Source organism: Ammodytes marinus (genome assembly GCF_949987685.1).
Source record: "Ammodytes marinus genome assembly, chromosome: 16".
In the NCBI taxonomy this organism is placed as follows: Eukaryota; Metazoa; Chordata; class Actinopteri; order Uranoscopiformes; family Ammodytidae; genus Ammodytes; species Ammodytes marinus.
The window spans coordinates 14462958-14489165 of NC_137220.1; the positions used below are offsets into that span (position 1 = coordinate 14462958).

At 41.0% G+C, this 26208-nt stretch overlaps 1 protein-coding gene across 1 annotated transcript; it reads right to left on the reverse strand.

Moving 5' to 3' along the window:
- Positions 1 to 20126: 20126 nt before the first annotated feature.
- On the reverse strand, positions 20127 to 24925 carry lgals2a (lectin, galactoside-binding, soluble, 2a). The gene is made up of 4 exons (XM_080043338.1): positions 24853 to 24925; positions 22530 to 22606; positions 21467 to 21638; positions 20127 to 20716 (listed from the first exon to the last, which is right to left on the reverse strand). The coding sequence occupies exons 1-4, from the start codon at positions 24856 to 24858 to the stop codon at positions 20570 to 20572; spliced, it is 402 nt and encodes a 133-aa protein (XP_079899464.1). The 5' UTR covers positions 24859 to 24925; the 3' UTR covers positions 20127 to 20569.
- Positions 24926 to 26208: the final 1283 nt, after the last annotated feature.

Sequence of the window (26208 nt, forward strand, 5' to 3'; positions counted from 1 at the left end):
GTCTACATCTGGCAGAGAGGAGGAGATGAGATGAGAGAGGAGAGAAGAGGAGAGGGGATGGCGGCTCATGTGAGATCATTGTTCGTCTGATCATATGTCAAATTAAATCAAATCTCTTTTTTTTCTATATATAGCCCAATATCACACATAGATTTTGCCTGAGTGGGTGTACACAGTGCGTACACAATACGACACCCTCTGCCCTTAGACCCTAAGCTCCACTAAGGAAAAGCTCTGATGTTTGCGTCACTGTCTTCCCCTGTATGGGAACATTTTCTTTGAAAGTATAAAACAGAAACAGAAAAGATATAAGGGTCATCAACAGCACAGCAGTGGGGTGTATCACGTCACATGTTTATCGAGGTTGGTTTTTGGGCTGCATCAATTTTACTTCTGCTCTATTTGTCCACCACACAAATAAAGGTGGCCCAGGTGGCCCTCATACAACTTTGTGTGTGTGTGTGCGCACGTCATCTCTGCATGTGACGTGAAATCTCTACTAAGAACCATGGATAGCGTCAGACATTATATATATGTATCTCGTTTGACTGTACTGTTCTGGTTGTTTGCAAAGCTAAACAAGGAAGGGACATGTCAAAGTGCTGCTTTGAAGAAAACAGACCACTGAATGAATGAATCATAATGCTGATTACATCCAGTTCCATTTAATATCGAACATATTGCAAGACTGTCAAACCAAAATACAGATGTGCAGCCAACTCTGTAATCTGACTGTTGTCATAGTCAAAATGTTTGCTCAAATTATTGATTATTGATTTTTTTTAAGATACCTTTATGAAAACGAGCTATTACCATTACATCGGTGATTTTATTTTCTAGAACGTGTCACTCTCTTTGCAGAAATCTGAACGAATGACAAAATTATTTTAAAAATATCACTTGTCGGATCAGTGGGGGGGCTACAGGTCTAATAAGCAAACCAGACCTCTGCCTAATCACCAGTGCATTTTCTTTCAGCTTAGCTATATATAAAAATAAAAAACAACAACGTGCAATTAAGACTCGAAGTAAAAATAGGCCAAACTTACCTTGAATGACATTAAAAAAGGTGTGTCCAGGATTCACTGAATCAAACAGACGAGCTGGTTGTTTCGCCTTCTCTGAGACACCTGGCCGGTGAACACCATGGAGGAATCAGTAGACTATCCACTGGCCATTTATGGAATCGGCGCACACGGAGGCATTTCGGCGAGGAAAAGCGAGGACGTCGTTGCGTTGCTGCGGTGCATTGCCTGCTGGTTTCCCCCCCTGTGGAAAACTGGGGTCTGTGCGTTGCAGCTCTGGCAGACTGTGTGGTGCGCACTGGTTTCCACTCAACTCACATTTCCAGAAAAAGCCAAAAAGATAAAACGGAAATTTCCAGTGTGTCTGTTTTTTTTACTCTTCTCTTTTGTTTATGCAACTCCCCCAAGTTTTATTTTGGGAGCTCCTAAATCTCAAAGGAAATCAATAATGATTCGAGTTCCACTTTTAGCTGCATGCGCTGAAAGAAATTTTGGAACACTTTTATTTTTTTTTAACCACGGTCACGTTGACTGAGCGCAGTGCACGAAGCGGCAGAAAAACATTTGTCCGACCTGCATGTTTAAACGTATACCTATGTTAGTTTTTTTTCTTTAGTTTTATCCATTCCCCCCCAAAAAACGGAGCAGGAGTACATTTCTCATCTTCCCCCAGACGAACCAATACCGGACATCAATTTCGGAAGCTCAACTTGTCATCACTCCCCGACGTTGCATGTATCCACAAAAGGCGTGTCTCTTTTTTCAAACCCAGTTGCGAGAGTCAAATCACCTGCAGGCTAAAATACAACATTGTCGCCCTCCTGCCGTTGGAACGCGCGAGGAAAAAGGGGGCGCCTCTGTCAAAGCAGCCTCTTCATGCAGCCAACACAGTCCATGAAGGTTCAGTAAAGGATAGCTATAGGTACACAGTAGAAACCCTGAGTCTTAAAAAAACGTCCTCCACTTAGAACGAAAAATCTCTTTTCCAGTTATTTCCCACGCTCCATGATGGGTTTATCAATTATTCTCCGGGCGCGCCAAAAACCTTGTCTGGTGGCTGAATTGTCAGCGCAGACTTCTGAGAAAGAGAGGGAGAGACAGAGAGAGAGAGAGAGAGAGAGAGAGAGAGAGAGAGAGAGAGTCTTAGAGAAATTGGCAACAATGGGCTCCCGAATTAAGTGTGATATTGATTGGGGAGGCATATGCTCCTGATTATAGGCTATAGGAAAGACTGATTTATTTACTTCCCATAGGATAAGTGATGGTATTACAGCTGGTAAATCACTCCGCCAAATTGAATTGAAGCTAATTGGATTGAAGTGAATTGAATTGAATGTTACACTACAAAAGAAAAAAAAAGAAAAAAATAGATGGAATGGGGGAGAGAAAAAGGAGCTGTATACTCCTCTTCTCTCCGTGAGAGTGAGTGTGGCGTGCGGGAACGAACGGTAATCAAGTGGGGGGGAAATGGAGGATTCAATATTTTAAAAGGCGTGCTGTATAGGCTAGTCTTCCCTCATAACCAGTTCACACCAGCATTGTCATAAGGGACACGGGAGTAGCATGAGTTCGCACGCACACAAACATAGAAAACACACCCAACATTTTTGCCGACACACACACACACACACACACACACACACACACACACACACACACACACACACACACACACACACACACAGTGGTAGATAATCTGGTTGAGCGTTTCTCGTCTTCATGAGACCGGTCGCAGCGTATAGCGCACAATACTCACGCACGAACAACTGCAGGTTCCAACAGCGCGGGAAAGGAGAAGAAGGTGCACTGCGGATCATGTTGATAAGATAATATTTATTGGAGGTGCACAAACACATACACACACACACGTGCACACACATGCACATGCACACACACACTAACACACAATTAAACCTCTTATGTCTTACTGCCATAGGCTTTATTCTTTCAGCACCATGGACAGTTGACAGGCGAGCGGGCCCTTTTCGCCGCTGTCCAAGGTTCTGAACATGGTCAGGCTCACACATGATGTAGGCCACGATTCCTTTATCTTTCCTCTATTTTACTGCTTAACCTCTTCTAAAGAGGGGCCAGGGCAACTTGAGTAACTGTCTAACAAGTTTCTGAAGTACTTGCAATACACAAGTTCTAAATAATGGCAATGCAACTTTAAAAAAAAAAATGATTCTCATTAATGGGCATTAGAATATGTATTCCTGCTAATGAAGTATCTCACTTCTGTTTGAATTCACCCTTCAAAAACTACAAAAATAAGAACAATCTCTTTTTTTCCTATTGCAGCTAATGTGCTAATGGTAACTCAATTTTCAAAATCTAAAGTAGAAAAGAACATAGCAACAGATTTTTTTTCCACATACACATTGCCTAAGCTAAAAAATGTATTCTATTGTTTGTTGGCCATTAGAAATAAAGCTGAGACATGTACAATGTAAAGGCTGCAGAGATTTCAGATCAATTATTAAACATGACTACATTCCTTCACATGGCAAGTCAGACACACTAAAAGCATGGGGGCGAGCTCGTCGCTTGGAAGCGTATAAGCACCCTGATTAGTTTTAGACACTCTCTCTCTCTCTCTACATACAGTATACAACCAGCAAAATACTTATTATTGCACTTTTTAAGCCACGCACAAAAAAAGAAAGAAAAAAAAAGTCTCAAGGCATGAAAATTGTATGTTTTGCCATTGTGAGGTTATGACTAATTCAAGGCGCCATGTGCAAAAATACCCCCGCATGCCAACTTGAGGGTAAGGTGCGTTATTCATAAGTTGTGAATAATTGAACTTTAGGGAGCACAGTTGGATCGGAAGGGGGATATTTGCTGACTGTGTGCTTTGTCTGGGTTGGCACTTAGAAGGAAAACACAATGCCTGGGTCAGCCAATTAGCCGCTAGAACAAAGAAACAAAGCGAGGGACTCTTTGTGTGTTTTAATGATCAAGGATAAGCTACCAAACTAGTCTTTATCCATCTTGTTGGGATAGTATTAACAATGCTTATGTCACCGACATGGTGTTACTGCTTCTGAAAAAAAATGAGGGACCTCTTAAGAGCCACTTTTGGCACAGCAACACTCATTAGGCTGCATTAGTTACCCAACCGTGTGGCAATGCCTAAAAACAATGGGAACATTATGTTGCAAAGCGATATAACAGTATTTGTAACTTTGTATTGAAAGGAGCTATGCAAACAAAGATTATTATTATTATTAGTAGTAGTAGTAGTAGTAGTAGTAGTAGTAGTAGTAGTAGTAGTAGTAGTAGTATTTTTATTACTGTAAGAGTCTAGTAGGACAAACTCAGGTATGACTGTTTGGATGACCACACGTTGATATACAGGTAGGTTGGTTTCCACGGAGATACCAGTGCACCGCCTCCAAGGCTGTTGGGTAGATAGGGGAGGTTATATCCCAGGGTGTGTGTGTGTGTGTGTGTGTGTGTGTGTGTGTGTGTGTGTGTGTGTGTGTGTGTGTGTGTGTGTGTGTGTGTGTATACCAGTGATAGTGGGAGTCCTGGAGGTACCTGAAGTGTGGAGGGATTCGGACGCAAGGGACTAGTGGTGGCACATGCTGAGTATCTATTACAGTGTTTTTCGATCGCTAAACCACAGTGGGCACAACTGTAGCTCAATGTGCAAAACTCTAACTACAGTCTGCACTACCAATAGTCATTGGAGCTGAACAGTTCACTTCACCTGCAAAACAGGTTCAGTGCAGCAAACACTATGTACCAGCCTCATTGAGATAACACACACTGTCACTCAGAACCTGCTCAGAGTATAAACACTAGCATCAAACCCCAATACACAAATTACAAACTTTTAATCTTTACAGTTTGAATGATATGAGTTATTTCACACAAATTACATAATATTTTCTTTGATGAAAGGGTGAAATTCTTTCACATGAAATTGTTTATTTTATAACATACAATTTTTTTTAGGAAAACAAAAATAAATGAAAATCAGAAGTTTGCTTCAATAGATACACATTTTGTATACTTTATTGAAAACATTTCCAAATGTAGTATTTATCTGTGTAAATATTCTAAAATTGTAATTCAGAAATCAATTCCTGTAATGTTGTCATTTACTGTAAGGATGCAACTCTAAGCTGTTTGTTTGCTAGAAAATTCATATTACAGATGCAACTTTAGATTTTTGCAGATTGGGTTGCACAGAGACCATGATTCACAACAGGGTCTATCAGTGTTGCCCTTACTGTATTTCATCAGACATTACAGCTCTATGTCTTCTAGGTCTTCCTCCACACATCCACACTCTCACTGCCACTCTTCTATCTCCAACAACCTGTCTTCCTGGGTCCATTTCCAAAAAAATATATATTTTTGAGCTTTCCCTTTATACTGTATATATGTTCACTAACAAGTCTAAACAAGACATCTTAGTGTTTGAGTTGAAATTGCAATCCGCAGTGTTTGAAAGGGATTCATTCTGTTTTGAATGTGTGGTTTATAGTTGTGGCAGCAGTGTGTTAGCATTTGAAAAAAGTGCTGGAAATACACAGTGTTGTGCAGGCTGTGGTTAAGCCATGAGATAGGTGTGTAGAGTTTTGAACGTTGTGTATAAGCAATGAAAAACGAGCTAAAACGAGCTACAGTTTGGTCCGAATGAACCGCTGCTCTGCATACTGTTGTTAGAGTTTTGCACTTGTCGTTCCAGTTGTGCCCACTGTGGTTTAGCATTCGTAAAAAACTGTAAGAAAACAATTGTCCCCATGTCTGCAGCCACACAAGCACACATACACACACTCACTTTAATGCACACTTATATGCATACTGTATATGCAAGTAACTTGGTTGGTGTGTGTCTGTGTGTCAACCCTTATATGTGTAAAGGCACAAACACATGTGAATACACATGTTAACTACATCCAATTTTTTTAAGTGAAACAAATGGCTAAATTGTGTTCCTCTATTGTATTTGGTAATATGAACTTTCTTCCTCCCTTTACACTCACAGACACTTTCTCTCTCTAACACACACACACGCAAGCATGCACACACACACGCGCACGCACACACACACACACACACACACACACACACACCTGAAACTTGACCCCCCCACACCCCCAGCGTGTTCTTATGAAACATTCAAAAGTCTCAGTCGACTGGACATGTGTTCACCTTTTGAGTGTATGAGCTCCGGAGAGTCCGTGTCTGCAGGTGTGTTCCACATCAGTCGCAGAGGCATCCTTACAAGAGGGTCACATTACCCTATAGCTTTCAATGCCACTGGAGAAAGTGACTGAGAGGGAGTGTAGACAGAGAGAGAGAGAGAGAGAGAGAGCTAAAGAGAGAGATAGAGAGAGAGCAGTTGGATTGATGGAGGAATCCAAAAAAAAAGAAAGAAAGAAGAAAGAAAGAAAGAAAGAAAGGGGCTCAAAACTCCAAAGGAAAAGTCTTGTCATTATTTTAAACAGTCTACATTTACAGGCCTCGGTTGTCAGATCTAAACACCGCCGCAACAAAAAGCAATTGGCACTACGACTTCCGTTTGCAGCCCAATGGGGGGATGTTCTGCCCATGAGGACTGAGGGGATTGTTTGTTTAGCTGTGTGCTGTTAGATTTGTGTGTTGGCTCAAGCGCTTATGTCTCAATACAAAACCATACAAAATAAACAATCTCACTTTTTTGTTTCTAATTGCTTCCTGTCAGGTTTCCGCTCCCGTGAAAATGATCTCTTGATAATCTGTTTGGGTGTTGTTTAAGCATCATTAGCAGCCACAGACAGAGGTTTGTGGAAAAAATTATTGTTGTTTCTAATTGCAGTATTATGCCAACATTACATATTTGTATATCTTTATCAATGCTGTATTGACATGCCTGGTACTTTAACAGCCACTCTACCTCTCTCTTCCCTGCTGTCCACAGACAAACTCATCAATTCTGGAAAAATCCCTCTTCAGTATTTTACACTGAGACAGCGTCTGAACAATTTAAACCAATTTGACTTGATCTCAAGTCTATTTAAGGTATTTCCCTTCCTCTCTCTCTCTCTCTCTCTCTCTCGCACACACACACACACACACACACACACACACACACACACACACACACACACACACAAAACCATGCACATGAAAGTTGGTTCACTATGGTCTCTCATTTCACAGTCTGCTCTTTACCTACCCACAACCCCCCTGGAGGGATTTACTAAATAGAAAGCTAGTTTGTACTTTCCATTAAAGGCTAATTATATTACGCCGCCCAGCTCGTATCGATCCAAATATCTAGGGAGACATACTAGAGAAGTAGCTAGTGGAGCGCCAAGCGGAGGCCACTGTGGGTTTGAAGGATGGAGGCGGGAAAAAGGTGGGAGCGTGAGGGGGTTGCATTCAGTCAAAATAGAAAAAAAGGGACGAGGACACGGGGAGATCTAGAGAATAAGGGAGGAAAGAAAAATAGCTCTGCTGTATATCTGCACCCACCAGTCAAACATAAACCGGTGCTGCACTCACAGGTTGATAGCAGCCCCATCCATGTCCAAATACAAAGAGATTTTGCATCGATTTGTTCAAAGCGCAAATTCTGTTCAATTCTGTATTATGTATTATAAGGCTTACTGTAAAGGCACACATGTTGTAAGACACACTAGAATATGATCTGACGCATGACTGCATTTGCACTCACTCACAACCGTTTTGAATATTTCCCTTGTGTGGTTCCAAGTGAGAAAATATGAGCATGTACTGTATGTGTGTGCCTTGACATTATACACATGCACACTCTCTGTGATAAGAAGGTGACCACAGTACTGCTAGTGTCGGAGCCAGAGAGATATGAAAACCCATATCTGAATGAGAAACATGGGGATAGTAGCTATATATCGTACATATTGGACTTGGTGTGTGTGTGTGTGTGTGTGTGTGTGTGTGTGTGTGTGTGTGTGTGTGTGTGTGTGTGTGTGTGTGTGTGTGTGTGTGTGTGTATGTATGATGTTTAACCCAGCCTGTTTTTTTTTTACAAACCACAGATGCGGTCACACCTGACAAAAAAACTGCCTGAGGCGACCAGTGTGAGTAAACCGATGAGAAAAGGTGAGAGATATTTTTAGGAGGGGCTTTGTGTGTAAGAGATGCCGTTAAATGTGGAGTGAAGAGAAAGAGAGAAAGGTGTGTGGTGGAGAGGCAACAGAGCGTAAAGGGGACTACCAGACCAGGTCAGAGAAAACTCAATGCGTACTGGGGGAATCAGGCCGGGCTTATGTATAAGAGTATAGGGAAGTCAACTGAAAGAAATATGGGAAAATGGGAAATTCAACACAGCCATCACTGCTACACCCACAAGCTGTGTATTATGTCCCATGCTGTCAATTAAAAACACAGAAAAGGCTCTGTGACCACAAACTATCGAAAGAGGAGGCTGTAACAAAGCACATGATGGCTACCCAGGGAGAGGATATAGCACCTCTGATCAGAGTATGTAGAATACACTGATTTATGAAGCTACTTCACTTTCTTGACGAAGAAAAAAAGAAAAAAAAATCATTAGATCTTCTGACAGCATGTTTATGATAAGAGACTGTGACACTCACAGGGCTGCGTCTAGCTCGCTCGCCCGGGCATGCACACTCTTGAATACACAAGTGCAAAGCAAATGTAGCTCATTGGCATACGAGAGGATAGAAGAAGTGATTTATGAATAAAAGACAATAAGGAAGACATGTGTGTGCAAGCTGCTAGACAAGCAAGGCAAGCCGGCATTGGACTTATACACAGACAGATGGGCAAGAGGACGTCAACAAACGTGCAAATCTGAAATTGGTTCCCTTTGTTTACAGTCAGCAGTAAGCAAACTAACACAGTCTATTAATGCCACAGCGAAAACATATGGCTTTTCAGCTCTGTCAGGCTTGTTTCATTTGACAACTCTCCTCCGACAAAAACATGAGGACAGAAACTTTTTTACCATGGATGAGGACAGGACGGTGCATATCGTTTGCTCCTAGAGGCAAATTTCAAATATGAATCATGGCACTACCAAGATTTAGCCCACGATTTATGCTATATTTGCTGCTTTGTAAGGTGACCTTGGGTGTCCTGAAAGGCGCCAATAAATTAAATGTATTATTATTATTATTATTATATTAAGGGGTTGGAGCTGGGAGTCCAGCATGTAAAAAAGCACTCAGTAATTGTAACTACGTGTTCAACATCAATAGTTGCCTGATGGACTCTGGATAAGCGGTTGAATTTACTGGTTTCAGGAGGTGGTCGGATTCAAAATATTGTAGCATCATGACAATGCTGTGCAAATTTATCGCGGTATTAAAATTCAAATAGCGTTATGGGGTACAGGCGTAGCATTTAAATAATGAATGCCTGGCCTTGATGTGACTCATTACATGCTTGCCAGAGGTAAATTTATGTTCCCATTAGATTAGCACATGAAAGTAGATCAATGCATTGCAATGCATGCTGACGTACACAATACCATTTCTTTGTATTCTGCAATATCTGAAATGTGTTCAATTTAAAACTTAAGCATTCAGCATAATTTGTGACAACGTAAAATAAGTAAATGTGTTTCTGAGGCGTCAACAGCATTCACTGCCAAAACATTTCTAAGAACACTGGTGCATTACGTAACTTAAGAAAAAAGGTTATAGTCAGTTGGTGTGAGAACAAATGCATTCTATTAGAAGCACACGGATCTATAATTGTGTTTTACAGTGCAAGCACGGATTTAGCTGTTTAGTGTGAGTGAGCCAAATAGAGTGCTTCCTGTCACACACCCGAAAGTTTGATTGTGGGAATACAGCATGGTGGTATCAGGACTTACAAAATTGGTTTTCAGAATGACACCGGAGGTCAATTACATTTTTTGGCCTGTAGCAGCCGACCAGCGGACCTGATACCATCGGCGTCGGCAGACCCTTTTCACCGGGGCACGTGCCCCGTTGTGGATCTGCGGTGCCTGGGTATGCCTGGGGCACTGATTTTTTAATTAATTAATTTATTTATACCTTTAATTTTTTTTTATTTAAGTCTGACTCATCTGGCAATCTACAGAATGCATGCTTGCATTTTTTTTTCTTAAAATAGGCCTATATGCATGGTGCCCCCCTCATTGGCCGGCCGCTGCAATGAAATGTACGTGACGAATGCACACACTGAGGAGAGAATCATTCTCCTTGATATCGACTTTTTGAACCTGTCCAGCACAGCGTCAGCGACAATTCACTCCGGCCGGCGTGAAGTGAAGTAAACAGTAACGGCCTCCACACACATCCTGCGTCTACCTCTGGAGCGCGTCGCGTTACCTTACTGCTGCCTCTCTCGGACTTTTCTCGGACACACATCGTCTCAGCAGCTGCTGCTGCTGCAGCAGCGCTGCTTCTAAAAGCCCTATCTTTCTACATAGAGTTTTCATAGATAATTCCCATTAAAAATGAAGTTATTTCATGTCATCTATGATGCATATGATTTATATTGAGTCTGGACAGTAATCCGTTCGCCCCATTGCCATTTAAAAAAAAAACTTTTGCCATATTTTCGCTTGTTGGAAGTTTTATTTTGAAGGGGACACACCAGGAAATGGTGAAACTACAGCGAAAGCTGCCAGTATGAAGTCAATATGACTCTCAGCAGAGTATTTCAAAAATCACTTTACTGATTTATACGGGAGAGAGAGAGGGGGGTGTGGTCGGGGAAGAAGAAGGCCGTAGACACAGATAGAGCAACGGAAAACTGTTGCGCTCATCATGATCTTTTTTATTTCTTCACTATATTGGATCTCTATATGTGTCATTTATCCAAAAATGAAATGCCAGAACTAATTGAAAATTAGGTTTTAAATCCCTCGGATTTTGATTGCACAATTAAATCGTGAAATAAAGGGATTATTCGCGTATACGACTGAGGGATGTTTTATTTTGAAATAAACACACCGGGTAAACGTGTAACTAGAGTGAATGCTGCTGGTATGACTGTCAGCAGAGTATTTCTCTATCAGTTAAAGCACAGAGACGCGAGAGAGACGCGCTGCTCTCAGAAAAAAATAGGCGAGCCTCCTGAGGTGAAGGGGAGCGTCGCTGCAGACGTGCCTCCGACGCGCCTCAGCAGTGCGTCTGAGGTTGGATGTGTGCTCGCTCTACGTTGATTTCTGTGACAAAAAGTCAGACGCAGACGCGAGGTAGACGCGCAGTAGAGGTAGGATGTGTGTGGGGTCCGTAAGCGTTACATTTTTATCCTCTGGAAGCATAGAATGTCTAACAGCTGCAGTTGTGAAAGGACATTCAGCGTACTGAGACGCCTTCACACTTGGTTGAGGAGCACAATGGGGCAAGATAGGCTTCATCATCTTGCCATCATGTCGGTTGAGCGAGGAGAACTCTCCAAATTAAGCCAGTCACAATTGATCGACAGCTTCGCAAAAATGAAGCAGAGGCGCTACCGTTTACTGTTAAAAAAATGAACAGCTCCCCTATCTTTCTGGCCATGATATACACACCTCATAGGATCATCACCATCACACCATCATAGGATGGTCTGAAATAGAAATGATAAACACAGACATGTATGTATGTAGAGGTGTTTTTTTGTTTTTCCTTTTACAGTTGCACATTTCAAGTTTTCAGTTTTCAAGTTCATGTTTGCTGACAGATATTTAATGAAGATACGCTTTATGATAATAAATAAGTGCTATAAAATATTTGCTCGCGTGCTTGCATTAATTATCTGTGCCCATGCTTTTTTTAAATAAATAATTGCCCAAATTTTTTTAGCTCGCGCGCTTCGCGCGCTCGCATTTTTTTTTGGTGCCCTATTGTGCCCCTGTATGGTATTGGGTGAGCTGACGCCCCTGCCTGATACCTGCTTCTATGCTTCGCGCTGGTGTTTAAAAGCAACTGAAATGGCACCAGCCAGGTTTACAGTCAAGTCTCTTAGCACTGCTATGGTGATGAGATTGATTCCAGATGAGTCAAGAACTCAAGCAAACAAGGTGAGCGAAATTGACACAATGCGTGTGAGGTGCATTCCAAATCTGGTTGGAGGTTGTTTGAGATGACCTCATAGGAGAACAATTTATTGTTCTGCATGTAGTACATTGACTGTACTGTTAATGGTGTAAAGTAAACAGTACAGTCAATGTTACACATACAGAAAATGCCCATGTATACATGTTCTTGTCAAACCATACAGTGATTCCCCTTTCACTCCAAGTTACATGGAGTCGCATGGGCCAACATGTGTTTTTCTCATACATATTTTACATGTTCTGTGAACTTTTTAAAAGTTGCTGCACTGATTTCCCTCAGCTCTTACAGGCTGTAACAGTAAATGAGCTATCAAATATCAAATAGATGTGTGCAGTGCCCCAAAGGACTTATACTTGGTGTTTGAAAGGGCTTACTCTGTGTAAAAGGTCATATGCTGCCGTGCATACACATGACTTCACGCACGCACGCACGCACGCACACACACACACACACACACACACACACACACACACACACACACACACACACACACACACACACACACACACACACACACACTGTAGGGCAGGTCAATGACAGCTTACTCTCAAAGCTGTCAGGGCTATGCTGCCATTCGCCCAGGAAAAAGACGTAAATTCCTTCAGGCTTTCACCTTTCTGGATTGGTACACTATGCCTTACAAATACAGAAGCCAATAGAACACAAACTGCCATTTGTTTTGTTTGCAACTTTGATTGCAACAGCAAACCAATACTAAATTCCAGGAAAGTCTTTCAATGTCACAAGATGGAGACACATCTCAAGGCATATTGAATATCAGATTGAAGGTGATTAACCGCTACATTTCTTCACCTTGAGACACATACCCTTTAAATCATGTTCAGAAAATCCTTGGATCATGTCTTTATCAATCAATGATATTTAAATACAATAAAAATATGAAATAATGATTATAACTTTAGATAAATTAAGATATGGAGTTCCACTAGGTCCCGTTCTTGGACACAATTTTTCAACACCAATGTTTTATCATCTCAATTAATAGTTCGTGTTTAAGAATATAATTGTATTTTAAAGTAGCTACAAGGAACCTTAATTATTACTTTTTTGATTCTAGCAGCACTTTTGGAAGAACGCCGTAGTTTCTTTATGACACCAGGGCCCGGAGCGCGTGCATTTGTTTAAGAAGCCAGTGAAATAGAAGCAAAGTAAACCCGGGAGATCGGGCCTGTGCAAAGGTATTAATATAAGTTATATAAAATGTACATGTTTTTCACTGATGGTCTCATTTGCTGCTACAGGTCGTTTATGATAATCAGAGGAAACATGTGAGTGTTTCATAAACATTTGAACGTTGCTCGTTTAAGTGAGGTTTAAGTGACCATAAAGGAGAGGTAGGTGATCTTTCTTTGTTAATATATGTGTTAAATCACTCTATATTTTTACAGCGATCACTTAAACAGTATGCACAGTTCATTCAGCTTTGCAGTAATTGGCAGATAACATTTTGAGTATCCCGCTCGTTTTTATGCAATCAGGAGACAGAGCGCTATAAAGAGTTGGGTCTCTGTGACCGTGAACGATGACTCGCTGCTCTCCATCGTGGCACTATATGCACGTTCCTGTGGTGGTAAAGTCGGGACGAGGAAGGAGACCGCTAACTGCAGTCACTGACAACTAGTAAGCTAAAAGGACAATATCACTTACTTCTCCTTTAATTAAGTAATACAAAGTGTATCCATCAAATTCATACTAAAAAGTGTAGGCCTATACTTATTATTAACTGATGATAAGTGTCTGCACTTTTCTACACAGCTGTTACGTGCTGTATGTTTGTTTGTTCTGTATATTGTGGTTTTCTGTACAAATAAATCAACATACCAGGGCAACACTAGAATGATGCTGTAATCCACCAGCATGAGTTTACATATCATCATGTTGCTGAGATAAAACCCAAGCCTGAGGGGAGACAGGCATGCAGCAAATGAATCCAGGACTGCAGTCAGCTCAGGGTTGGGCCCACGCACATCTCAACGTGTGGCTGATAGCTTCGGCGCAGAAATTCTGGAGTCATGCTGGCGCTAAATATAGACAAAGGTTTTATGTAAGCATGAGGGTGAATCATTCCCCATTCCACACATTTCAGCGCATTTACTCAAGCACAGATAATACAAGTGACACGGCACAGGTGACGGAAAAGCAGGCATGTGTTACACATATACGCCATACTCATCACGGGAGATTGATTTAGAGAGCAGACAGACAACACAGCATATGCCCGCTAGACTGCCTGCTTTGCAATCACTCACATTTACATAGCTTTGTGTGTGTGTGTGTGTGTGTGTGTGTGTGTGTGTGTGTGTTTGTGTGTGTGTGTGTGTATGTGTGTGTCTGTGTCTGTGTGTGTTCCTCCTAAGACGGGCAAGGTGATTTGAACTGTTAATCAAAGCCCCAAAAGTGATTGGATTGGTGAGTGGAAGGGGCTGAAGGGTTGTCCTTCGCACATCAGCATCCATTGCAGTGTTTTGTAAGAAAGGAGATTACACACTCGCATACGTAATCACAGAAGGATAAGGAGCCCGGCGGCTAATATTTCTGTGAAGCAATAGTAAACACAGGTGTGTGTCTCTCACCTGTTGTATCATATTACATAACCAATTTGTACTTTTGCTTTAGCCATAAGTCTGCTCAAAAGTGGAAAAGGTCAATTTTATTCATATAACTCGATATCAAAAAGGTGCTTTTTAGCTATCCTTTATCCCCCGAATATCCATTGAAGAGCAACCGATCCATCCTGCAGGATAGACATACCTACAAATAGATGTTGTAACAAGAGGAAAGAAAACATTTTAAAATCACAGTATGGACAATGGACAACCAGGAGGATGACAAAAAAATCGATAGCTTCCAAGCTTATAATGGTGAGACATAAGCCTGGCTAAGGGTATGCAGAGAAAAAAAAAACACAAACACACTCTCTAGCGCAGTAGCAACAAACGGCCCTGGGTATTGATTTTGTCTGCCACGAAATAATGAAGAGGGGAAGTGTTAAAGATGAATTATTTCTAATTAAGAGCGCGGTGAGAGGGATGGGCTGTATACAGCGGAGGAGTGACGGAGCGAGAGAGGGAGAGAGAAAGAGAGAATAAGAGAGATAACTCGGCAGAGGAAGAGAGAGGAAAAAAGAGATAGAAGAGACAGAAATAAATGGAGGGAGTGCTGTTGAGGGGAAGGAGAGAAAAGGGGCTGAATGGCAGTCATCGCTGCAACCAAATCCTTCTCCACTGCCAGAGAAGAGAACATTTGACACAGCCACAGATGGCCTCACACACACTCACATACTGCAGGTAAGAAATATGTTTCTGGGGGAATTTTGGATCATTTCAAATTTCTCAAATATTTGGAAATACCTTGTCCTTTATCAGGGTATAGCCAGGGTTTTTCCCAAATCAAATATCAGACTTTTTACGCGCTTTTTAATATACCACATAGAATGAAATATAATGCCAACTGCATGAGATAAACAAAATATGATTGAGGATCAGTATCGATTTTATGCCCTAGACAATTATCACCCCAGTTTTGTTGACTGGTGACTGCAGGAAGGTTACAATGGCGGCCTCGCTGTCCATTTTTGGCTCTTGGATTGTAAATGCAAAGACAGTCATTTCAGATTTTAGGTGTATTTTGCCCCCGAGCCCCTGCTGATTTCCTTCCCTGACTACAGTACATACAGTACATGCAGCCGGATGTCTCTGAGATACCATATCACACCTATTACATGCATAAAAGGCACACACATATACTGTAAAGTCATGTTGCACGTTTTTTCAATCAATCCTCACAAAGCAACACAATCAAAAGGTCATTCATCGTCAGTCCATCAGCCTGTCTTTAAAGCTCCTGTAAACCCAAAATCCGCCAAATTCTTCCAACTTTGTAGTTTGTGAAGTTGGTTTCATGATAGTTAACATCTGAAAAGAAGTTTAAAATATCAAAAATTAAAGATATTGTGATTTACGTTTTGATAAACTTTACAGAAATTCAGTTCAGATGAGGCGGGCTATTAACTGGCTCTTATGAGACAACAAGCATTAAGAACCAATCGCGACAGTTCTCTAAAAACAAGGTTTGTTCCCATGGAGACTGTTTGTTATGGCCACGCCCACAACGTTATGTCAAATGATCTGGTCCAGACAGTAAAATAAGTTGTTTTTATATGTATGAACATTTATTTTCAGATTTCAGAGTCAGATTGTGTTGCTTATTGAGACATCAAACCAGAGCCGGCCCGAGGCATAAGCGAACTAAGCGGCCGCTTAGGGCCCCCGACTGCCTGGGGGGCCCCCTAAAAAAGATTTTTTTTTTTTTTTTTTTTTTTTTTTTTTTTTTTTAGTTTGTGTGTTTGATATTAACATCATACTATGCAAATGTGAGTTATCATACAAAAAAAGGAATAAAATGTTTTGGTCTAGATAATTAATAGCCTAAAAATGTAATTAGTTCATCTCGGAGGAAATCCGAAATTATCTGATCATGTCAGGTTCACATCTATGCACAGTGTGTATTGAGTTTATTTAAAAGCAATTGGAAATGGGGCTGCCCTCAGTTGCCCATGCACTGTGTATAGTCTATAGCAGTGGTGTCAAACATACGGCCCGCGGGCCGAGATGATTTAATCCGGCCCGCGACTTGTAGAGCACACATTTATGAGCATTTCAAAAAAAAAAGTAAGTCTCTAGCCCATTCCTGTGAGGAGATATGAATTTTTAAAGAAATAACCAAAATGCTCACTCCAGCCGCTAGGGGGCAGCCTAAATAAAAAAAAGCACATTTTAGCAACGTGGGAAATGGTAAATGGCAATCTTGCTTCACCGCTATTAATGTTTCCTCCAGTGCTTTATGGCAAAGTAAAAACCAAAAAAATAAAAAATAAATAAAACAATTTTTATTTTTAGTGCTGAACAATTAATGTACTAGCAAGCGCGATGTGTCCGCGGCTCTGCACGTGCGAAACGAGCAGGAGCATGCTAGTGTAGGCCTACAAGATTTATTTCCTAATTTTCCATGCTGCTTTATTTTTATGTTTTAAATTGGGAAAAACGAATTCCAAAACAACCAATAACCTCTGTATTTAAAAATAAATCAAAACAGTAGAAGTTGCACTTTTATTAAATTTTATTTTGTACTGTCTGCATGTTTGCACAAAATGTGTCCCTGTACATATAGTAAACAAAATTGGACAACTGTAACGTCAGTGCCTGTTGTATTTGTGTATTCAAATAAACAGTTGTTTATTTCATTAGTGCGTATTGGCATCTTTGAGCAAAATACCCCCCAAATTTTTGCTGCGGCGCTGCGCGCCGCACCTCCTATTCCCATGGCCAGCAGCAACCTTTACTAAGACATTTCCTGGGGGGTACTGAGATCCCTTGTGATCCGTGATAATGTAGGTTACAAATGTAGACTGAGTGATAAAGCATATTACTGAAAAACAAAGCTAGAGATTTGGAGTTGATGTACGTTATTTTGCCATTATTTTACTGGTCCGGCCCACTTGAGATCAGAGAGGCTGTATGTGGCCCTCGAACCAAAATGAGTTTGACACCCCTGGTCTATAGCCTATTTCAGCCTTGTCTGTGGAAAAAAAGATACAGTAGCTGGACAACAGAGTTCTTCTGCTTCGTTCCTCTCACTGCATTTAAATGCATTCATTATATTACACAGAAATATGTCCCGTAAAAGAAAAAGAGCTCCAAGCCCAACCCATAATATTTTATTTTATATTAATATTTTTATGGAAAATCCATGTGTCCTTCTTCAATAGCTTCTAATTCATCTGACCCAGTGTCTCCAAATTATTTGTTCACACAAGATTTCTCAGATTTAGCCTCTTAATTTTCCTCTCAAAGTGCACCAGATTCATGCATTTCACTTTAAAAAGGTTAAAAAAATCTCCCGGGGGGGCATACCCCCGGACCCCCCTAAGAGGGTCTGAATCTCGGCTGTCTAATACTTTCGCACAGCCGCACAGTGGAGGCACTAGCGGAAAACACTGGGTGTGTGAATGATATTTAACAAAGATCTATAGTTTCAGCAGTGCTAACATTGGAGAGGGGCCCCCTAATCATATTTCGCTTAGGGCCCCCTGAAGGCTTGGGCCGGCTCTGCATCAAACATTGATTTGATAGGTTTGTACTTGTCTGGACCAGGTTTCCACGTGCTTTATGGATCAGAGCATGGGAACCTGCTCTCACCCGTTAACCCTGCTCTACCCCTACTCTCCTCAAATCATCCTCACACACATTGCCTCCTGTTACATCAGATTACATTATAATAATACTCACGAGTTGCCCCCCCCCACCGCTCCCCCCCCCACACACACACGCACGCACACACACACACACACACGCACACACACACACACACGCACACACACAACACACACACACACACACACACACGCACACACACACACACACACACACACACACGCACACGCACCACAAAGAATGGTACCTGCTTGGAAAAGCTGCAGAGATGTATGCCTCGTTCAGATTCTCATTCCCACATCTGTGCCATTCTATGCAGCGCAGAACAGATTATGCTGATCGGTAAGTGAAGGGAGCTGATGTATTATATGATATTTAAAATATTGCTTCACTGTCTTCTTCATAGTTGTAAGTTGGAGCATGATGGCAGAAAAAAAACAGCTTTGTCAAAAATCCCCCCCAAAAATGTATAATTCACTAACATAGATTCAAGACAATTCTGTGTGCAACCTGGAACAATACCCCCACCACCCTCAAGGAAATTGCATTAATGCACCAATAGCGCCATCTACTGGCCGACATGGCTCAGTGAGTTTTTGCCCCCCCCCCCCCTTTTTTTAATTTTACTTTTAAGGAGAAGAAAGGGAACTGAGATTTGGTGAATCATTGAGGTTTTCCGGTCATGTCATATTGCATTAAACAGTTTGTTTTTCCTGTTCATCTGGCATAACCACTCTGGCAACATCAGACAAGCATTGTACATACTGTACAGTATTTTTGGACATTAAGTTAGTTAATTATTTTAGCTCTAAAATGATTTAATTATCCGGCTGTGGCCATCACAGATAAATTGTCATCTACCAGTGAGCTCCTCAGATAGTCTACCTTTAAAAGTTAAGAGACCTGCTCTACAATTAATCAGAATATTCTGATTGACTTAATCTGATAACATTTTATTTTAGGCACAGCAATTGTATTCTGATTAAACAAAAATGGATGCTGGCATAGCATATGTGCAACATTAACAATGCAATCATCACATTGGTTTGGGTCTACAGCACTTATAGGCGGGTTTATGCCGGACGGTGATAGCAGCTGTCAGCGTGTAAACAGTCTATGGATCAGCTGTTGAACGGCTCGTCCATATGCAGATTGATGTTTAATGTTTGTTTGACCTTTTCTGAGAGATGATGCATAGGGGTGACAACAGGAGTAGTCCATGTAGTGTCTGTGCTGCCATCAGGATGGATAAAAAGCCATTATACAGTCCATAATCATCATGCAGCGGCAGCAGAACAGAGCGTTAGCTCCTTAGCATCCTGCTAGCCTTGTTATCCGTTCAAACGAGCCCTGTGAAAATCCGTGGTTATACGATCCCCCAATCCATTTTGGTAGACTTGCTTGATGGTTACATTTTGTCTGGGAAGGACCTAGTCCTTTTAATGACATGCTCAAGTAGCCTAAGTAGCTTGCCAGCCTAGCCTGAGTTGATATTAAGTTATCTGTGTTGGTCTTGAATATGACCGCTCTGTGTAGCAGACCGGACATGTGACTGTATCAGTCACTGTAATTGGATTCATTGTTTATTGTACGTATGACGACAACACGTTGGGTTTTACATTCAAGTCTATGAGAGCGCTCTGGGCGATTTTCAACCAGCCCGAAATCATTATATTATTATATAGATATTATGATGATCTGACTCGAGTACAAGTAGGCCTACGTCCCAATTGTATGCCTACTGCATGATCAGCTGTAGTAGGCTATGTGGAATCGAATAGTATGCAATTTATAACATAATATATATATTTAAAACATTTTGATAAATGAGTCACCAAAGGTTGATGTTTATCAGAAAAGGAGATGCTTTAATTCATGTTGTAAAAGGCAAGCGTTACACTCAGTTATACATCTGGAATGTCTGAGAAAGAAAACAGAAGAGAGCATGCAGAATTTCAAGGCAACTTAAAGAACAGCTGGTCACATTTTTTTTGCAAAGTAAATTACAGTCAGATTACATTGGCTTGGCAATTTTTTCAGGAAGTACATCCAGCTACAATGTTTACTAAGGTTTTTATCTGTGTCTACATCTGAGTATTACGACTTTGCATCTTCATTTTTCTACCATATTTTTTGCATTAATGCATCTGTCATTGTGGGATAAGCATGTAAGGCACTACTGATACAACATGGGCTTAAAAGCTCAGGCCTCTATGTGACGGGACAAACTAAGAAAGAATAGCTGAGCGTCAATCCAGCCATCCATCTGGGCGGCTTGGAGGGTTTACTTGATCTCAAAGCTTGTGATGCGGACGTCCCCGCCAAAGCTAATGACGGAATACTTCTCGGCGCCCATACGGTTGGGGAAGTGGATTGAAGAGCCGTCTGATAAAGTCACCAGGAATTCTGTAGGACTGAACTCAATGACGATCTAGATGGGAGGATGTGTGTGTGTGTGTGTGTGTGTGTGAGAGACAGAGAGAGAAACATGTGAATAAAGTACACAAAGACAGAGATGTTGGGAACACACTTTTAAAGGTGGAGTCAGCGATTCTGGAGAACGCTTGTTGTCCAAATCACTTTTTGTCAAAATCAGGGGCTATCTCCTCACGCTACCTGTCCGTACTGCGTGCGCGCTGAAGAAAAAGCCCAGTGTTAATACACAGCCTAGGCTCTGTAAACGGGCATGTTGCTAGCTGTGGTGGGCCCCCTTTCTTTACATACCCTTTGACATAGCAGTTTACAGAGCCTAGGCTGTGTATTAACACTGAATTTTCTTTTCAGCGCCCACACAGTACGGACGGGTAGCTACTTTTTTTTTTGACAATAACTGATTTTGACAACAAGCATACTCCAGAATCGCTGACTCCACCTTTAATGTTAGGTATTTCAACCTCAAGACATCTTTTTGTTTTTATGTAGTATGACAAATGGTCACTTGTTTAATCAATGTGCTCCTGCTTGCTCTACTATATCATTTTAACACATCAAAATTGTTTATCTTTTAAGTTATCAAGCTATAGTGACACACATTTTCCAACAGATGTCACTAACAGACAGACAGACAGACAGACAGACAGACAGACAGACAGACAGACAGACAGAGAGGGGCATGGGCACATAAGTGTATGTCTGCACACATGCATACAGTACTTGAATATACACACACTGGACCTCTCACCTTGAACTCCACTCCTTGTTGGAAAGGAAAGCCGCCCTCACGATGCTCCTCACACCATTTGCCCTCCTGGTAGGAGTTACACACCACGGCATTCTCGTCTCCGTGGGCGTTAAAACGGGGGTTGATATGCATGGTGATGTCCTTCTCATTGGGGCCAATGTTCATTGTAAAACTGCGACACAACCACACAAAAAATATAAATTAACTTTTTAATATGACTTTCTTTTTATATTTAGAATGGCGTGTGCTTAAAAAACGGTAACATCTCAGCAGCTTGGCTCTTTTAATCTTCTAACAACTATCTTCATCAGCCCCACATTTGTGAGGGGAAGTTAATAGGAAGTCAGTGACAGTGACTAATTATAGAATCCTCCCCCATCTCTCTGTTAGTGAGTTAATAATGAAGACTCTCCCTGCTGTTGAGTTCACTCACTGCACTCTACAGGGAATTGAAGAGAATTAGTATTCTGTATGTCAAGCTTGAAGCCCTTGTAAACCCAAATCCACAAAATCCCTCAAACTGTGTTATTTGGTGTGTTAGTTGATTGATATCTGGCATCTGAAAATACTGAGGGAAATGTATCGATCGAAATGAAATATATTGTTAGTTAAGTTTGTTAAACTTTTCAGAAATTCGGTTTAGATGAAGCGGGCTTTATGCTCTCTTTCTTATTAAACAATAACTATTTTGAACCAATCTCAGCCGTTCTCTGCTGGAATGTTCTATAAAAACTATAATGACTCTTGCCACGGAGATCGTTTGATACGGCCACGCCCACACAGTCCTGTCACTGTCAGACAGTAAAAAAGCTTTTTTTAACTAAGTTTTATAACATTTATGAACATCTATTTTCAATCGGATGTTTGTAAAAGCCTAATAATACACCCAACTTTGATATTATTTAAATAGTTTAACTATTTAAGACGAGGTTTCCAGAGGCTTTAAAATCTGTTTGGGGAATTTAAGTAGGTGTAAACTCCTGTTAATATAACCTGAACACCAACAAAAGAGGAGACCATACTTTTAAATTTTACTGTGATATTTAAAAACATGTGTACTTACTTTGTAGCGTCAGGCTTGGGGACTCCAACAACAGTCAGGGTCTGCCCGACCTTGAGGGACATGTTCTTTACGATCATCTTATGTAGAAAAAGAGGGGGAGGACACAGTACATTATTGTATAGAAATATAACCAGATTCTACTAGATCCCACTATTATTGCAGCTTTGTTCAAAGAATAGCACTAGCAGTAGCCTCAGCCAACTCTCCAAATCCATGCCTCGAATTACTTTAGAAAATAGCAAAGCATGTGTTTTCAATTATACTCCCACTGATGGAGTGGTCAACGATTTCCAGCTCTATCCTGTATACAACTGTTGCCAAGGCCCTTTTTCCTATATGCAGATTTTGGCAATGGCTAAAAGATGTTGAAAAAATAGATGAGGGAAGACCGTTGTTGAACTGAGTAATACTTTCCGTAAGTGAATTACTAGATGGCAAGTAGCTAGACAGTGGGGGAAAAAAAGGTTTGAGCAAAGCAGAAATCCACAGCTTGGTCGCATCTGTACATGTGGCAGGGGAACACTGAGCCATGATTAGGAGCTTGTACTTGAGCAGCCTGCAATGTGGTTGGGAGACAGAGATCACCCAGGGCTTTAACGTTTGCTCACATTTTTCAGTGCTGTTTAATGTTGCCAGGGTAACAACTACTAAAACAGCACTGCAGGCCTTTTACAATTTAAACAAAGTTAAACATGAGCGCCAAAGTAGAAGTTGATGAGACTTCGGAAAAATGTGATTCTGAGCCAACAGAGTGGAGGTAGCCTAAACCACAAGCTCAAAGCACTATGGGCTGAGTGAACAGGAAACGACTTAAAACAGATGTTTTAAGTTCAAGTTTTTTTGTAAATTAGGCATTTTATCATTTACACTACATTTGAGGAACCGTTCCTCATAAACATATAAACATATAACATTTTATTTGTACTTGATTGCAATTTGCATTTCATTGATGCGTTTCAGGAGACAAAATACATACATTTAACTATAAGCTACACTTCAATGCACTGTATGCAGTTGTTGGAAAAAAACATTGCTAGTCAATAAATACTGGCAAAATATATTGTACATCTGGAGTTATAAAAAGAAAAAAAAAACTGAATGATTTCTGAATGCTTAACCAAACCAAGAAATAAGAGGGAAGGGGCGACATTTCCGCCATGTTAGAGTCCACCTGTAAAGTGCGTGAAATGACATATCACACTGGGGCTTGAGCTGTGTGGGGCTGGGTCCAGGTCAGAGCTGGCCCTTAGCCTGCATCTCTCCCATACTGCTGCTGTCTAAAGGAATCTGCATACTGTTTTATGGAGAAGACGCCAAGTCATTACATATCTCTAAAAATCTGGCTCACCACCGTACTAAAAGCACACCAACACAAGTGTGCAAGTCAAACACATCTATCTACCATTGATAAAGGAATTATTTTCAATTAACTTTTTCATTCTTAAATAACTGCTGCCCAGGTGGAAATGATGTGTTATCTGAATACAATGTAGACCTTTTTTACAATGCAAGAGACATTCCTTGGATGAAAGAACTGCATAAAGAACCGCCTGGAACCAATCTGCTTGTCCACTCCAAGAAGTAAAACTAGATAATAACATTATAGAAGCATTTATTTGAGCCTCCACCTGATGAGTTTATTTAATTTAATCCTGTAATGTGATTTAAAAACAGCTGCCCATTTGCTGTACCCTTTTCCAAACACATGTTTACCCCCGTAGCCAACACAAAGCCAGAATTATACACAGGCCTTCATTGTAATGTTCTCAGTTCATGAGTCCAGAGGGACCAGAATGCATTTCTGCCCTTGTTGAACTCCTACAAATTGAGACCGAGACGATTGGAATGAAATGGACAAATGTTGAACACATATTTCTGTTGCAGTGTAATAGAATTCTAGCTGGCAGAATCTCACAATCTAAACAGCTGACTCATTTTGTATACATTTACAGCAGTTGAGAACACTGAACCCGTGTGAATCAGTTATTAGGTTACAGATGTGCGTGGCCTGCCTGTCTGCTCCGTGGCTGAATATTTTGACCATAAAAGGCCATAAAAGAAAATCAAAAAGTGGGGACTCATCGAAGGTAAACACACAGTAAAAAGTGCAATGACTTGGTTCAGTCAATGCATAGTTCAGCTGGTCCAGTCTAATCAGCATGCCACACAGCAGACCAGAGTGAGTTGACACATGACACACAACAGCTGCCACTTCTACTTTTAAAATATGACCTAATAATGCTGGTATATTTGATAAATGAAATAAAATTAATTGTGTAAAAGCCATGCAGGATCACAATATTGTTATCAAAATGATACTTACAGACATCTTGGCTGATGTAGTCGGTCCAAGTAGAAAGGAGTACAGGAGAAGTGAGAAGTGCAGCAGGGCCCCGCCTCACTGCAGACCGACAGGAGCATATATGCATGGTGGGAGGTTCCTTTCAGCCCGAGTGACAGTTCAAGCAGCCAATACAATTCAGCCATTGGACAACATCCCCCCAATGAATTCAAAGTGCAGTTGTTGAGCATAAATAAGCAACTTGACCACAATTTGAGTGCTTAACAATTAAATGCAGACCATAGATGAGTGAGGATGATTAGTGACAGATTATTTGTTAGCAGACCGTCACATTGTAACCCGGTGATGTTGAGACTGACTGTGAGGGAAGCTAGACAGAGTGCCAGACGAAAATAGAAATGTAGGCTGTAGGTTGCCAGGGAGACAGCTAAATATTTAGAACAGCCAGCTGCCTTAATGTGCCTTACTGTACATAGCTTGTAATTTAATGTAGGATCAGATGGCAGTGGTTGAGAGCAGTGTGCCAGCAGATTGAGTAAACTTAAGTAAGGAGAGAAATACTGTGGGCAAAAGTGAAATGTCGAAACCTGAGTCTGTTCCTCGGGAAATGAGCTGAATCTCTGACTCACAGCCAGAATTACGCCAGACCTTCATCTACTGACATATGACTGACACATCTGCTGTCACAATGAGGGACTGAGCTCCATGCTAACACTGCAGTGCAATTCAACCTGATGTCATTTAGATTAAAATGACAAGGAGCAACTGTCAACAATTATTTTGGGTCTTCAGGGGCTTCACAGATTAAAAAACAAACAAAAAAGGATTATAATAATACATGTCTAAATAAATAATAGTAGGCGGCCTATGCACCTTGTAGGTTTACATCTGTTATCAATATGTTTTCCTTTTGCATTTAATTCATATTTCAAACTGTGGCTATTTTTAGGCGTTTTTACGTACATTTTGGATGCAATTCATTTACGTAGGTAATAAACTGTCGACTCTCTGAGATCTGCCATTCTAGTACTTTTAGACGCATCCGCTGCTTTCAAAACGATTGACCACACAATCCTTTTACCTCGCTGTGGGAAAAACAAATGGACTCAATTGGTTTCATTCATACCTGACAGACAGGAGCATCTCCGTCCACCTGGGGGATTATTTTACGTATGGTGTCCCACAAGGTTCTGTTCTGGGCCCCATCCTATTCTCTTAATATATGCTGCCACTGGGGTACATTTTTTGTTTTGCAGATGATGTACACGTTTTAAAGCCTTTGAAATGCAAGGGTTTACCACAACGCTCACTCGAAACTTCCTCAAACTAAATCCAAACAAGACAGAGGCCATTTTGCTTGGACACCTTGGTCTGATA